At 37.5% G+C, this 17,275-nt stretch overlaps 1 protein-coding gene across 6 annotated transcripts in view; it reads left to right on the forward strand.

The window, feature by feature from the left end:
* LRRC49 (leucine rich repeat containing 49) overlaps positions 1–17,275 on the forward strand; it is a 149,316-nt gene that overhangs the window by 120,368 nt on the left and 11,673 nt on the right. For all 6 annotated transcript variants that reach the window (XM_019968201.2, XM_019968200.2, XM_070797009.1 and 3 more), the window contains 3 exons: positions 6,262–6,499; positions 8,299–8,484; positions 11,515–11,624. In XM_019968201.2, coding sequence (XP_019823760.2) covers positions 6,262–6,499; positions 8,299–8,484; positions 11,515–11,624 — 534 coding nt within the window. The remainder of the gene's footprint in view (positions 1–6,261; positions 6,500–8,298; positions 8,485–11,514; positions 11,625–17,275) is intronic.

The following is a 17,275-nucleotide window of genomic DNA, read 5'->3' on the forward strand; positions in this document are numbered from 1 at the left end:
ATTCTACCAGAAATGTAGAGAAGAGCTAACATCTATCCTACTCAAACTCTTCCAGAAAATTGCAGAAGGTAAACTTCCAAACTCATTCTATGAGGCCACCATCACCCTAATACCAAAACCAAACAAAGATGCTACAAAAAAGAAAACTACAGGCCAATATCACTGATGAACATAGATGCAAAAATCCTTAACAAAATTCTAGTAGACAGAATCCAGCAATATATTAAAAAGATCATACATCATGACCAAGTGGGCTTTATCCCAGGGATGCAAGGATTCTTTAATATTTGCAAATCAATCAATGTGATATACCACATTAACAAATTGAAAGATAAAAACCATATGATTATCTCAATAGATGCAGAGAAAGCCTTTGACAAAATCCAATATCCATTTATGATAAAAACCCTCCAGAAAGTGGGCATAGAAGGAACATACCTCAGCATAATAAAAGCCATATATGATAAACCTGCAGCAAACATTATCCTCAATGGTGAAAAATTGAAAGCATTTCCCTTTAAATCAGGAACAAGACAAGGGTACCCACTCTCAGCACTCCTATTCAACATAGTTTTGGAAGTTTTAGCCACAGCAACTAGAGAAGAAAAAGAAAAGAAATCCAGATTGGAAAAGAAGTAGTAAAACTCTCACTATTTGCAGATGACATGATCTTCTACATAGAAAACCCTAAAGACTCCACCAGAAAATTACTAGAGCTAATCAATGAATATAGTAAAGTTGCAGGATATAAAATTAACATACAGGAATCCCTTGCATTCCTATACACTAATAATGAGAAAACAGAGAAATTAAGGAAACAATTCCATTCACCATTGCAATGAAAAGAATAAAATACTTGGGAATAAAGCTACCTAAAGAAACAAAAGACCTATATATAGAAAACTATAAAACACTGATGAAAGAAATCAAAGATGACACAAATAGATGGAGAAATATACCATGTTCATGGATCGGAAGAATCAATATAGTGAAAATGAGTATACTATCCAGAGCAATCTGTAGATTCAATGCAATCCCTATCAAGCTACCAACTGTATTTTTCAGAGAACTAGAACAAATAATTTCACAATTTGTATGGAAATACAAAAAACCTCAAATAGCCAAAGCAATCCTGAGAAATAAGAATGGAACTGGAGGAATCAACCTTCCTGACTTCAGACTATACTACAAAGCTCCAGTCATCAAGACAGTATGGTACTGGCACAAAGACAGAAAAATAGATCAATGGAACAAAATAGAAAGCCCAGAGATAAATCCATGCACCTATGGACACCTTATCTTTGACAAAGGAGGCAAGAATATACAATGGAGAAAAGATAATCTCTTTAACAAGTAGTGCCGCAAAAACTGGTCAACCACTTGTAAAAGAATGAAACTAGAACACTGTTAACACCATACACAAAAATAAACTCAAAATGGATTAAAGATCTAAACGAAAGACCAGAAACTATAAAACTCCTAGAGGAAAACATAGGCAAAACACTCTCTGACATACATCACAGCAGGATCCTCTATGACCCACCTCCCAGAGTAATGGAAATAAAAGCAAAAATAAACAAATGGGACCTAATCAAACTTAAAAGCTTTTGCACAATGAAGGAAACTATAAGCAAGGTGAAAAGACAGCCTTCAGAATGGGAGGAAATAATAGCAAATGAAGCAACTGACCAAAAGAATTAATCTCAAAAATATACAAGCAGCTCCTACAGCTCAATTCCAGAAAAATAAACGACCCAATCAAAAAATGGGCCAAAGAACTAAACAGACATTTCTCCAAAGAAGACATACAGATGGCTAAAAAAAGACATAAAAAGATGCTCAATATCACTCATTATCAGAGAAATGCAAATCAAAACCACAATGAGGTACCATCTCACACCAGTCAGAATGGCTGCTATCCAAAAGTCTACAAAGAATAAATGCTGGAGAGGGTGTGGAGAAAAGGGAACCCTCTTAACACTGTTGGTGGGAATGCAAGCTAGTACAGCCACTATGGAGAACAGTGTGGAGATTCCTTAAAAAAACTGAAAACAGATCTGCCATACAACCCAGCAATCCCACTGCTGGGCATACACATTGAGGAAACCAGAACTGAAAGAGACACGTGTACTCCAATGTTCATCACAGCACGGTTTACGATAGGTAGGACATGGAAGCAACCTAGATGTTCATCAGCAGACAAATGGATAAGAAAATTGTATGTATACACAATGGAGTATTACTCAGCTATTAAAAAGAATACATTTGAATCAGTTCTAATGAGGTGGATGAAACTGGAGCCTATTATACAGAGTGAAGTAAGTCAGAAAGAAAAACACCAATACATATATTAACACATCTATATGGAATTTAGAAAGATGGTAACGATGACCCTATATGTGAGATGTCAAAAGAGACACAGATGTAAAGAACAGTCTTTTGGACTCTGTGGGAGAAGGTGAGGGTGGGATGATTTGAGAGAATAACATTGAAACTTGTATATTATCATATGTGAAACAGATCGCCAGCCCAAGGTGCTCAGGGCTGGTGCACTGGGATGACCCTGAGGGATGGGATGGGGAGGAAGTTGGGAGGGGGGTTCAGGATGGGGAACACATGTATGCCCATGGCTGATTCATGCCAATGTATGGCAAAAAAACACTACAAAATTGTAGCCTCCAATTAAAATAAATGAATTAAAAAAAAATAAAGTTCCTTCTTTTTAATAGAGGGGAAAAAAAAATAACTGAAAAAGGTTTGGTCCTGTAAGACCTATTTAACAGGTGCTTTGTTTCCTAGCTACAGCCCAGCAAACTTGCCATTTGTTTCTACTGAATGTCCATATGAAGTCTACAGCAGTTGGAAATTACTTCTGCTTTGTTTTGGACCTGTACAACTGTTTTGCTCAGGCTAGGATTATTTATTATTTCACTTATTTTCTCAACAGTTTACTAAAAAACTTTTAAAGAAAATAACCATTTTTCTAATAAAGGCATTTTATTTTGATTTATTTTGATTAAACTTTTAATCATATGGAAAAAAGATAAACAAGACATGTTCAAACAGACGATGTAAAACAACACAACTTCTCATAGCTATGATTCAACTTCTTTCGCTGAGTATCGTGGCCATCGGGCATCACTACATTAACTAGCAAACTTTTTTTTTTGCCTTGACTTTACTTTTTCATTATTTGTGTTTGCCTCACCTGTGAGAGGAGAAGGCAATGGCAACCCATGCCAGTGTTCTTGCCTGGAAAAGCCCATGGACGGAGGAGCCTGGTGGGCTGCGGTCCATGGGGTCGCTAAGAGTCAGGCACGACTGAGTGACTTCACTTTCACTTTTCATTTTCATGCATTGGAGAAGGAAATGGCAACCCACTTCAGTGTTCTTGCCTGGAGAATCCCAGGGACGGGGGAGCCTGGTGGGCTGCCATCTATGGGGTCGCACAGAGTTGGACACGACGGAAGCGACTTAGCAGCAGCAGCACCTGTGAGAACCGTCTTACTAACCCCTTAGCCTGTGTCTTTATCACCGACTCTGCCCCTTTGTTCAAACAACAGTTGATGGTTGGAACACCCTTTTAAAGATTCAGTAGATACTCATAAGAAAATTCATAATTGTCTTATTCATTAATTCTTTGAAGAAATATTTATTGAGCACAACATGTGCTAGGAGCTGTGCTAGGTGCTGATCTACTATAGTGAATGTGATAGAGTTTGAACCCTCAAGGATCACATTATTTAGTAAGAGAGACAGAGAAGGAAACAAGCAATTGCAGTACAGTACGGCAAGTGTTGTAACTGTGGTGTGTATTCTTTTCATAAGCCATCTTTATTTTAGTGGCATTGAAATGTAACTCCTTTATTCTATTCCAGAAATGATTATATGTTCTACAGGTTGTGTGTGCACTCAGTTGCTCAGCCTTGCCCAACTCTTTGCCGTCCAATGGACTATAGCCCACCAGGCTCCTCTGCCAATGAAATTTTCTAGGCAAGAATGCTGGAGGGGGGTGCCATTTCCTACTCCAGGGGATCTTCCAGACTCAGGGATCGAACCCGTGTCTCTTGTGTCTCCAGCATTGGCAGGCAGATTGTTTATCACTAGCTCCACCTGCTCTACATAGCTCAACACACAGTTATCACACAAACCACAATATAAGAAACTCTTAATTCTCATCTTATTTTTGTTTTATTATCAGCCATTACCTCTATAGGATTTTTGTCTAAGATTATTCACACACCATTACTCATTAAATGTTTGATTATTACTGTATAATAATCATTGCCATGAGCACTAACCTGGCAGAAATCAATCCTTTTTATATTTTCTTGGTCACATATTCACAGAGTTGATGGATGTTATTACTCAACTTCTTATTGTGTTAACAAATATGTTACATGTTAACTGGTGCCTATGGAGTAAGTGCATGGAAATCTAGTAAAGCATAATAAACCACCAAGGTGATGGTTTGTCAGTCTTACTCACAACATCAACATTATAAAACTTCTGAAGATCTTTAATAATGCAATCATTTACATTGTGAAAAGCCCATTAATAGATTCCAGACCCTCCAAAGATGAAAAAATGTAGCCAGAATTGTAAACCAATAATTATGATTGAATATGAGAAGTGATGTATCAGAGGAGTATACAAAATTCTGTTGGAGTCGAAAGGAAGGCAAAACATTAATATGTTAGTAACGGCAAATAAATACTGTTTAAAAGCAAAATTCCATAATGAAAACAAAGCATTGTTTGAGTTTTGAGGTTGAGTAACAAATAGTTGTGTCTGTATTCATGAAGCAGAAAATTTGATTGGGTCAAGTGGCTATGGCTTTTCCAGTCGTCATGTATGGATGTGAGAGTTGGACTATAAAGAAAGCTGATCGCCTAAGAATTGATGCTTTTGAACTGTGGTGTTGGAGAAGACTCTTGAGAGTCCCTTGGACTGCAAGGAGATCCAACCAGACCATCCTAAAGGAAATCAGTCCTGAATATTCATTGGAAGGACTGATGCTGAAGCTGAAACTCCAATACTTTGGCCACCTGTTGTGAAGAATTGACTCATTGGAAAAGACCCTGATGCTGGGAAAGATTGAAGGCAGGAGAAGGGGACAACAGAGGATGAGATGGTTGGATGGCATCACCAACTCGATGGACATGAGTTTGAGCAAGCTCTGGAAGTTGGTGATGGACAGGAAGGCCTGGCGTGCTGCAGTCCACGGGGTCGCAAAGAGTCAGACACAACTGAGCAACTGAACTGAAGCTATTTCTTTTCTTCTTCAAGAGCATTCATTTAGGTAACCTTTCACAGAAGTGGGGCTCTAACTTTGAAAATATTAACCGTTATCATAGTCAGTAGAGTATGTGAAGTTATTTTGTATGTGTATGTAGTGGATTTTTTATCATTTCTTATTTCAATACGGGGAGGAAATCTTAGTTGATATTGCTGCCTATAACTGTAATATATATACACTTGCATATTTTCAAACAATATTGAAGTAATAAAAAATGTGGAGTCAAAATTACCTCTTAGTCCAGCTTCCGAGAGAGAAACTATTTTTAGCAGTTATTATGTGAATTCCCAAGTATTTTACAAACATAGTTTTATATTACATTGTTCTTACTATAGAAATATTATTCTGTAAAATGCAGTTTTTTTTCAGCCAGACAGTGGAATACTTGCCAGAGTAGGAAAACTTACTTGTTTTGACATGCAAAAGTATCTATGCTATATTAAATGGATTGTTTTATTTTTTTCTTTTTTTAAAACCTTTTTATTTTGTATTGGGGTATAGCCAGTTAACAATGTGATAGTTTCAGGTGAACAGTGAAGGGACTCAGCCATGCATATACATGTATCCATTCTCTTCCAAACTCCCCTCCCATCCAGGCTGCCACATAACACTGAGCAGAATTCCATGTGCTATACAGTAGGTCCTTCTTGGTTATCTTAAATGTATTGTTTTAAAACTAAATAGAATATCAATTCTCTTTCATCAGTGTAAATAATTTGGGTTTAAAAGTAGTAATTTTTTGTTCACATGTGCCTCTTTTTAAATTAAAGTATATGACTATAGGAGAATATAAAGCTTGCAGATGTACTACTGAAAATTAGTCTTTAGTGCTCTGGGTTTAATTATTGAAATAAAAAGAAATGGATGTAAAATTTCAAATACCTTTTCCAACAGATCTTTATAATGTGTTATTTACTTTGCATGATAAAACTTTCATTAAGATTCTATGACGGGTTTCCCAGGTCTCTGGACTCAGGACTCACCAGTGCATTACAGGACCTCTCTGTCACAGACACACACCTTGTTGAAGTGGATGGAGACACGCTCTCCCTGTATGGCTCGGGAGCGCTGGAGTGCCTGGATCGCAACTGGAGCGTGCAAACAGCAGGAATGGTGACAACAGTGTCCTTCACTTTCATAGAATTTGATGAAATCGTCCAAGTGCTTCCCAAATTGAAGATTAAGTTTCCTAATTCTCTGGTAAACATTTCCTTTTTGTTGTATATTTGAATTCTTCTCAGTCATGACTTGTATATTCAGGCCAAGGACCTATTTTAACTTTTATTTATGCCGTTTCTATCTGGCAGGGACACTGAGTTCTTGTGTTGAATTTCTGAATCTGAGATTTAAATTAGTATTCATAAATGGCCTTGCAGTATTCTGTTAATATTGGAAATTTTCTCTCTAGAAAATGCTTCCTTATGGAGTATGAAGGACCAATGTAATTTTATTCAAGTGATGTGCTTCTACTTTGGGAAACTTTCAACAGGACCTCATCTAACTCTCTATTATATATTCATTTACTATACCTGGTATTGACAGGACAAGTATACTCACATATAATTTTTATAGTAGTCTCCTAACAACATTTAAAACCATTTTAATAGCTCATTAAAGTTACTTTGAGACATTCGCCTTTTCCAGTTATGGTATTATTATATTAATTATTAGTATGAATTTGTGAAAGCTGTGATTTCTGAGTTCTCTCTTGAGTTTTTATTATCATTGTGTTTTTTTCAATTAGCTAGTGATTTCCCTCAACAACGCTTTTTTAAAAAATTTATTTATTTTAATTGGAGGCTAATTATTTTACAATATTGTAGTGGTTTTTGCCATACATTGACATGAATCAGCCATGAGTGTACATGTGTTCCCTATCCTGAACCCCCTCCCAACTTCCTCCCCATCCCATCCCTGAGTGTCATCCCAGTGCACCAGCCCTGAGCACCCTGTCTCATGCATTAAACCTGGACTGGTGATCTATTTCCATATGGTAATATACATGTTTCGATGCTATTCTCTCAAATCATCCCACCCTCACCTTCTCCCACAGAGTCCAACAGTCTGTTCTTTACATCTTTGTCTCTTTTGCTATCTTGCATATAAGGTCATTGTTACCATCTTTCTAAATTCAATATAGATACTTTACTCTGTATAATAGGCTCCAGTTTCATCCACCTCATTAGAACTGATTCAAATGCATTCTTTTTAATAGCTGAGTAATATTCCATTGTGTATATGTACCACAGCTTTATTATCCATTCGTCTGCCGATAGACATCTAGGTTGCTTCCATGTCCTGGCTATTGTAAACAGTGCTGCAATGAACATTGGGGTACATGTGTCTCCTTCAATTCTGGTTTCCTCATCACCAACCCTTTTATAATGTATTTTGTTCTTTTGTTATATTCTCCTTTCTAATAAAAAGGATAGAAGTGGAGACAGTGTGTTTAGAAAAGATCATCCAAATTTACAGACAGAACATTTCTATCAGCATTTCAGTGTTCGTATTTTGTTTTCTGATAGCCAGTTTAAGTAGCCTACATACTAATTAGCAAGATAAAAGTAGTAATGGTTAACTAGTTCTTCTCAGAAGTACTGTGAGCCCTGTATTTGTAAAGTTCTGAAAATTTTACTTCTGGTTTTTCCTTTGTAGATTTAATCTCCATGTAAAGCATATAAAATCATTGTAATATCTGGAAGAGTCTGAATTATTGTATATTTATGTAATTTTTTAGAAATGTAGTTAGTTAATAGATAGGTGGATGTCCTTTGCAGAATGGAAATCACTTCGAATTCAATATTGGGTGGCTTAATATATTCTATCAATAATTTTGTATTAGATGGATTAAAGGTATTTAAGTTTAATACATTTAGTTGGTTTAATGAAAACATATTAGCTAGTTTAGACTTATTTGGGGAATGATAGTAAAGCTTTAATGGTAACATTTTAAGATGGTTAGAGTCAATATTTACCCCTTTTTTTGTTTATTATTGTAGCACCTTAAATTCAAGGAAACAAATCTTGTAATGCTGCAGCAATTTAATGCACTAGCACAGCTCCGTCGAGTTGACCAGTTGACAATTGATCCTCAAGGAAATCCAGTTGTCAATTTTACACTCTGGAAATATTATGTCCTGTTTAGGCTGAGCCATTTTAATATGCAGAAAATAAATGGAACAGAGGTAAGCTAAACACTAAGTCAACTATAGAATTAAAATGTTCCTTTTAAAGGGAAATAATCATAAAAATATCCAGGAATTTATGTATAAAATCACGATTGAACTTTTGAGAAATAATTTTTTTTAAAAATCATCACATTTAAAATGTTGAAAAGCTAAAAATATTTGTCTAAAAATTTCTAGTATACTAGGCAAATTTTGTGAATAAATTAGTAACCAAATCATGGTGAACAGTAAATACTTTTTTCTATTGTTTTTGAGTATTCAAAGAAGGATTGATAGGATAATAGTTTAAAATGAAAAGAAAAAGAACACTTCTGTAAGTAATGTGATCTTTGTGTTTTTCAGAGTGTTTTACATACTGACATGCAAAAGGGCCTGGGGAAGTGATACTAAATGTCATTTAATAAAGGTTGTGATAGAGGAAGGGAAGAATAACATGCAAGAAAAATGTACATAGGGAAAGAAGAGTGATTTTAAAAAGAAGAGTAAGAGGGAGAAATAAGCAAGGAGGAAAGTTAAAAGAAGAAAAAGTCAACATGAATGAAAAAGGAAATAAAACAACCATAAGTAAAAGTCTAGATTGCTTTGTTAATAGTTTGTAACAGCTGCTTGGACATATCTACATTGTATAATTTAGGTCTGGAGCCTGAATAACTGGAAAATTATTAGCAAAGAGTTGTTTTTCAGATTGATTCTGCTAAGCTTGTCACAAGGGTAATCCCCCAGCTATCCAAAGATCATGTTCTCTTTAAATATTACTTTGGAAGAAGAGAGAGAAATGCTTCTTCTTCTACTGTGGAATTCCAGAACTGAGTTTAGATAATCTTCCAAAGGAAAAAATCTTTTAATATGCTACTAGTATTAGTGTGATTATCTCTTAAAATTCAGACCTCCTTATTGTAAGATGAGCTATAATCAACTTTGCTAGCAGGGTGATAATAGCAACTGTAGTCCCTGCAACTGATACACTATAAGTAACTCTGGCCTAAAACTTGAGAACTCCAGCATGCCATCAGGAGACTGGAGGTCTCTGGGTCAGCACACAAGAGCCATGTGAAATTTGCATCAGCTATGGTAGGTCCATGACCCCAGTATCAGCCATCTGTTGAAGATGTAGGGCAAACCTGGAACCTTCAGATGACTATTAATTTCTCCAACTAGCTCTCAAGAGATTGGTTTTAGTTTTATGTACCCTCTTGGTATTTCCCCAGAGAGGTTGTAAGTACTGGTCAGATCTAATAGTTCCAAAAGTTTACAAAGCTAGCCTGGACTGTAGGATAGTTATTTTAGCTATAGGTGAGGAATTCTCCCTCGTTAATGGCCAAACCATTATCTTGATTAACCCCAAATACTGTATTTACCCAAATGTGGATCACTGCTGGAGACATAATAGTTATTATAAAACCTTAAAATAGGAAGTAATAGTATAATATAATTGTATAAAGTAGAGAAGAATGAGAAAGAACCAATGTAATGTACTCTGATTTAAAGTTCTGAAAATGTCAATGCCCAGGAATATTTGACCTTTTAATAAAAGACCTGGAATAAAACTGCTTATCTCGTCCTTGACAATATGTGATAGTGTCATGCTGTATTTCTGCTTTTCTCTGTATGAGAGAGAGTGAGCATTGTGAGCATCAAGAGGAGAAGATGGAGCAGTGGCCTACACTGGCCACTAGGTGACTGTGTTAGACCAAACAAGTTAGTTGTCAGCTGGAGGAATGATTCCAGGGAGCTGCAGCCTCAGTAACTGCTGAAGTCTAGGGAAGGAAGGGAAAGAGTCAGCCTGCAGTGATTCATATGTATAAGTCGCTTGTGAATTATGGGTTATTTTCCAGAAAATCCCTGTGTAGGTAATTATAACAAGTGTTAAGAATAAAGATTTTAAAGATCCAGAATGTACCAGGGTCTCTCAACCTCAGCTCTGTTGACATTTTGGACCAGATTATTTTTTGTTATGGGGACTGTCCCGTACGTTGTGGGTTATTAAGTGGCTTAAGTGGCTTCAACTCACTAGATGCTGGTAGCATCTGTCCACTAGTTGCAATGAGCCAAAAGCATCTCCAGATGCTGGCAAACATTCCCTAGGGGCCAAAGTGGCCCCTGATTGGGAACCACTGAATTCTATTGGCAAAGAAATAGTATTTAAAATGCAAGAAACCTAATTTTATATTTAAAAAATGCCCAGATATTAATGTAAGTCTTGCTTTTAGCTTTTAGTAGTTTCTTGGTTAACACAGGAACGAGCCCACATGGGGAATATAGCTGTGACAAATTATTCCTTGTGGGGAGAAAGGTGGATGCAACTTGAGAAGAAGCAGGAGTGCCATTCCTAATCCAATGTTCATTCCCTCAGAAAGGGATGAAATTATCCTTTCAGGAACAAGATATTAACAACACATTGACTTGCCTTTAACACATTATTAAAGTTAATCTATTTCATTGACACTTGAGATTTTCCCCCTTAAATCATTCTACTCAAAGAAGCTTTGGGATTTTTGAAAAAAAAAAAATTGATTAAGAATTTAAGGTGTTTCAAGTATAATCCTCAGGAACCATGGCTTCTAAGTCAGAGCTAACACCTCACCTCCCAGCCCTCTTCCATCACTATAAGCCACATTTGTAAATCTACATTCTAATCAAGCTCAGGGAGAAAAGAGAAATATCAGTCAGAACTCACTCTCTTCTTACAGCCCAGGAGAATGTATTTTCCCTGAAAAGAAATTTTTTAATTAATTAATTTATTTTTGGCTGCTGCATCAGGTCTTAGTTGCAACATGTGGGGTCTTCCTTGCAGTGCATGGCTCTGTAGTTGCGGTTTGCAGGCTTCGTTGCCCTGCAGCATGTGGGATCTTAGTTCCCCAACCAAGACTCGAACTGGCATCCTCTGTATTGGATTCTCAACCATTGGACCACCAAGGAAGTCCCTCCAAGAAAATATTTAATCTGGACATTTCTATGAGATTGTGTTAGTTGTATCAAGTTAAGAGGCAATGTCATTTTTTACCCCTTTCCTATTTGTCTCTTCAGGTGACGCAAAATGATATGATAATGGCTGAGAGGCTGTTTGGAATCCTAGCCCATGTAGCATCTTCTGAATTACCCCAGTACCGTCTGATTTCAATACTGGGTGATGCCAGGTAAACTTTCATTTCTATAGTTTTTATAGAAGTATTGTTGCACCAGACAAAGTAATACATAACACACAGTTCTTAATTGTGCTATTTATTCATTCCACAAATATCCTAAATTTGTTTTTGTCTGGCCTTCTCCAAAGTATTGGGGATATAAAGATGAATATGATAAAGTTCTTGTTTTTTGTGGCTTATAAGCTAATACATTAACTTATTAGTTTATGAGCTAATAAGATAAGACATTTCAGATGTTGTAAGAGAGGGTTGTAAGAGTATGGGAGAGATTACGCTTTGGAAGAACATTGGGGAAGGCTTCACAAGGAGTTAACGTTTTTCTAGCTCATCAGGAATGAATAATCTTTTTTTCAGATACAGGGTATGAGGGAAGGAGATCTGCAAAGGCACAGGGAGTTGTAAATAATTCAGTATAATTAGAGCATAGGATGATTGTGAATTGTGATAGAGAGTGAAAGTAGAAAGATTGATTGTGATCTGATTTTGAGGAGCCCAGAAATCCATGAAAAACAAAATGAATACTGTGCTTTGTAATTAAGCACAACAATCATGTGGTTAGATTCATGTTCTAGAATAGCTGCCATTTGAGAGGATCGAGATGGAAGGAACGGAGACCATTCAGGAGGCCAGTCTATATTCCAGGAGAGAGGTTATAAGGGTCTGAACTAAGAAAGAATAGAGAAGATAACTGAAAAACACAGAGAAGTGTACCTGACAGAAAACACGGACTGACAGGGTGCGGCGTGGAGAGAGGAAAGCCAAAGATGGTGTGCCAGTCACGCCTCGGTTATAGGGAATTCACCCTGACCAGAGGAAGGAGAAAACAACTGGTATACAAGAAATGAGCTATCTACAAAGTCACTGAGAGGGACAGGGAAGCAGCCTCTAGCCTGGGCCTGGAGGGGGTCCCACAAGGATACCACAGAGCCGGTCCACCAAGACACTGCCACCTTGGCTACAGTCTGGGGCTGGGGGGTCAGGATGCCTGTCCAGACCATGGCCTCCACTGTTCACACAGGGGTCAGGGAGTTCCCCGCTCCCCTCCTCAAAACTTGGCTCTACTATGATTCATACCAATAAAAGGGGTATCTGGCGTGCTTACTCTCCCACTTAGTTCAGTTCTGATTTCAGAGCTTACCCATGTGTATCTGATTGGCAGAGCTGAACTCTCTAAAAAGCCCACAGAACATTCTGGAAAAAAAGTACTGAGTGAGGTGCTGCTACAAAATGAGCAGTAAATGTAAAAAATAGGAAGCACTGAATTAAAGAAATGATGTTGTGGAAAGACTCATTAATAAGTGGGCTTCCCTGGTGGCTCAGTTGGTAAAGAATCTGCCCGCACTGCAGGTAGACCTGGGTTTGATCCCTGGGTTGGGAAGATGCCCTGGAGGAGAGCATGGTAACCCACTCCAGTATTCTTGCTGGAGAATACCCATGGACAGAGGAGCCTGACGGCCAACAGTACATGGGGTAGCAAAGAGTTGGACATGACTGAGCGACTAAGCACAGCACATAATGCAAAAAATTTTAATAACCTGAAAAAAATAATCCCAGAATATCCTCAGAGAAAGGATGTTGAAGTTTGCCAAGTTTCTTTCCCTGTTTGGGAGAAATAGAAAAGTATATGTTTATCTATGTGTTTTCAAATCTCAAGGGCTACCATTAGAAAAGAAGATAAGATGTACAATTTCTAAATCATTAAAAGAAAAAAACCACTGATCAACAAAAAATGCAGGATGGGAAGAAAAAAATGAACATGTCAGTTATCACAATAAATATTCATGAATGAAATTCTATTAATTGAAAATAGCTCTCAGCTTGGGTTAAAAACTAAATTTCGTTTTGTTTTTGAGACATACTCCTAAAGCAATATATAAAGGTTGAAAATAAAGGGATGGAAAATATATAACAGGCAAATAACAATAAATAACTATGGGAATATTACTACTAGTGGTGATAGAATTGATGATGTTGTTCAGTTGTCCAGTCATGTCCAACTCGGCAACCCCGTGGACCATAGCATGCCAGACTTCCCTGTCCCTTACCATGTCCCAGAGTTTGCCCAAGTTCATGTCCATTGCATTGGTGATGCCATCCAGCCATCTCATCCTCTGACACCCTTTTCTCTTTCTGCCCTCAATCTTTCCCAGCATCAGGGGCTTTTCCAATGATTTAGCTGTTCATATCAGTGACCAAAATGCTGGAGCTTCAGCTTCAGCATCAGTCCTTCCAATGAGTATTCAGGATTGATTTCCTTTAAGATTGACTGGTTTGATATCTTGGCTGTCCAAGCAACTCTCAGAAGTCTTCTCCAGCACCACAGTTCGAAGGCATCAATTCTTTGGCACTCTGCCTTCTTTATGGTCCAGCTCTCTCAACCATATGTAACCACTGGGAAGACCATAGCCTTGACTACATGGACTTTTGTTGGCAAACACACTAAGTTTGTCATAGCTTTCCTGCCAAGAAGCAATGGTCTTCTAATTTCATGGCTGCAGTTACCATCCACAGTGATTTTAGAGACCAATAAGAGGAAGTCTGTCACTACTTCTACCTTTTCCCTTTCTATTTGCCCTGAAGTAATGAATGGGGTCAGATACCATGATGTGAGTATTTTTAATATTAATTTTAAGCTGGCTTTTTCACTCTCCTCCTTCACCCTCTAGTTCCTCTTCTCTTTCTGCCATTAGAGCATTAGAGTGATATCATCCAAATAACTTAGATTGTTGCTATTTCTCCCACCTATCTTGATTCCAGCTTGTAACTCATCCAGCCCATCATTTTGATGATATCAAAAACTTAAAATCCACCAAAAAAGAGAATTATGAAACTTAATGTAACCAAGATCACAGCTTCTAAATATGTTAACAAATATAAGTACATATTAACAAATTCACATTATTGTGGTAAATATTTAACCTATTTGATCATTTGATCAAATAAACACAATTAGAAAATAATACTGAGGATTTGAATAACTCAACACACTGTACCAAATAAATGTATTTAGAATTTTATTTCTAGAAACTTATTCCCAATTCAGGGGGAAAAAAAGCCTATTTAAATACCTATTTAAAACTTTCAAAAATTGAACATATATTTAAACTCAAAGAAAATCTTCATATATCTCAAAAAGCATATTCATGCACATAACTTTCTGTAATGATACTATCATAAAATTAAAAAAGAATGAGACAAAAACCTGTACAATTGCAATTGGAAAAGCAAAGAAACAAGAGAAGCAAATTCTCAGAAAACAAGATACAACTACCTTAAAACTTTTTTTAAAAAAGTTGTTTGATCACAAAGTTATAGACAGCACAAACATAGGTATCCAGGGATTTTCGTTACAGTGTTTATAATATTAAATAACAAAAATATGAAAATTCACTCAGTTCAGTTCAGTTCAGTCGCTCCGTTGTGTCTGACTCTTTGCGACCCCATGGACCGCAGCACGTCAGGCCTCCCTGTCCATCACCAACTCCCAGAGTCCACCCAAACCTATGTCCATTGAGTCGGTGATGCCATCCAACCCTCTCATCCTCTGTCGTCCCCTTTTCCTCCTGCCCTCAGTCTTTCCCAGCATCAGGGTCTTTTCAAATGAGTCAGCTCCTCACATCAGGTGGCCAAAGTATTGGAGTTTCAGCTTCAACATCAGTCCTTCCAATGAACATCCAGGACTGATCTCCTTTAGAATGGACTGGTTGGATCTCCTTGCAGTCCAAGGGACTTGCAAGAGTCTTCTCCAACACCGCTGTTCAAAAGCATCAATTCTTCAGTGCTCAGACTTCTTTATAGTCCAACTCTCATATCCATACATGACTACTGGAAAAACCGTAGCCTTGACTAGACGGACCTTTGTTGACAAAGTAATGTCTCTGCTTTTTAATATGCTGTCTAGGTTGGTCATAACTTTCCTTCCAAGGAGTAAGCGACTTTTAATCTCATGGCTGCAGTCACCATCTGCAGTGATTTTGGAGCCCCCAAAACTAAAGTCAGCCACTGTTTCCACTGTTTCCCCATCTATTTCCCATGAAGTGATGGGACTGGATGCCATGTATGTTGAGCTTTAAGCCAACTTTTTCACTCTCCTCTTTCACTTTCATCAAGAGGCTCTTTAGTGACAAAGGAGGCAAGAATATACAATGGATTAAAAACAATCTCTTTAACAAGTGGTGCTGGGAAAACTGGTCAACCACTTGTGAAAGAATGAAACTAGAGCACTTTCTAACACCATACACAAAAATAAACTCAAAATGGATTAAAGATCTAAACGTAAGACCAGAAACTATAAAACTCCTAGAGGAGAACATAGGCAAAACACTCTCCGACATACATCACAGCAGGATCCTCTATGACCCACCTCCCAGAATATTGGAAATAAAAGCAAAAATAAACAAATGGGACCTAATTAAACTTAAAAGCTTCTGCACAATAAAGGAAACTATAAGCAAGGTGAAAAGACAGCCTTCAGAATGGGAGGAAATAATAGCAAATGAAGCAACTGACAAACAACTAATCTCAAAAATATACAAGCAACTCCTACAGCTCAATTCCAGAAAAATAAATGACCCAATCAAAAAATGGGCCAAAGAACTAAATATACATTTCTCCAAAGAAAACATACAGATGGCTAACAAACACATGAAAAGATGCTCAACATCTCTCATTATCAGAGAAATGCAAATCAAAACCACTATGAGGTACCATTTCACACCAGTCAGAATGGCTGCGATACAAAAGTCTACAAGCAATAAATGCTGGAAAGGGTGTGGAGAAAAGGGAACTGTCTTACACTGTTGGTGGGAATGCAAACTAGGATAGCCACTATGGAGAACAGTGTGGAGATTCCTTAAAAAACTGGAAATAAAACTGCCTTATGATCCAGCAATCCCACTGCTGGGCATACACACTGAGGAAACCAGAATTGAAAGAGACACGTGTACCCCAATGTTCATCGCAGCACTGTTTATAATAGCCAGGACATGGAAGCAACCTAGATGTCCATCAGCAGATGAATGGATAAGAAAGCAGTGGTACATATACACAATGGAGTATTACTCAGCCATTAAAAAGAATACATTTGAATCAGTTCTAATGAGGTGGATGAAACTGGAGCCTATTATACAGAGTGAAGTAAGCCAGGAAGAAAAACACCAATACAGTATACTAATGCATATATATGGAATTTAGAAAGATGGTAACAATAACCCTGTATACGAGACAGCAAAAGAGACACTGATGTATAGAACAGTCTTTTGGACTCTGTGGGAGAGGGAGAGGGTGGGATGATTTGGGAGAATGGCATTGAAATACGTATAATGTCATATATGAAACTAGTTGCCAGTCCAGGTTCGATGCATGATACTGGATGCTTGGGGCTGGTGCACTGGGACGACCCAGAGGGAGGGTATGGGGAGGGAGGAGGGAGGAGGGTTCAAGATGGGGAACACATGTATACCTGTGGCGGATTCATTTCAATATTTGGCAAAACCAATACAATATTGTAAAGTTTAAAAATAAAATTAAAAAAAAAGGAGGCTCTTTAGTTCTTCACTTTCTGCCATAAGGATGGTGTCATCTGCATATATGAAGTTATTGATATTTCTCCCGGCAATCTTGATTCCAGCTTGTGCTTCCTC

Source organism: Bos indicus, chromosome 10 (assembly GCF_029378745.1).
Source record: "Bos indicus isolate NIAB-ARS_2022 breed Sahiwal x Tharparkar chromosome 10, NIAB-ARS_B.indTharparkar_mat_pri_1.0, whole genome shotgun sequence".
Lineage (NCBI taxonomy): Eukaryota > Metazoa > Chordata > Mammalia > Artiodactyla > Bovidae > Bos > Bos indicus.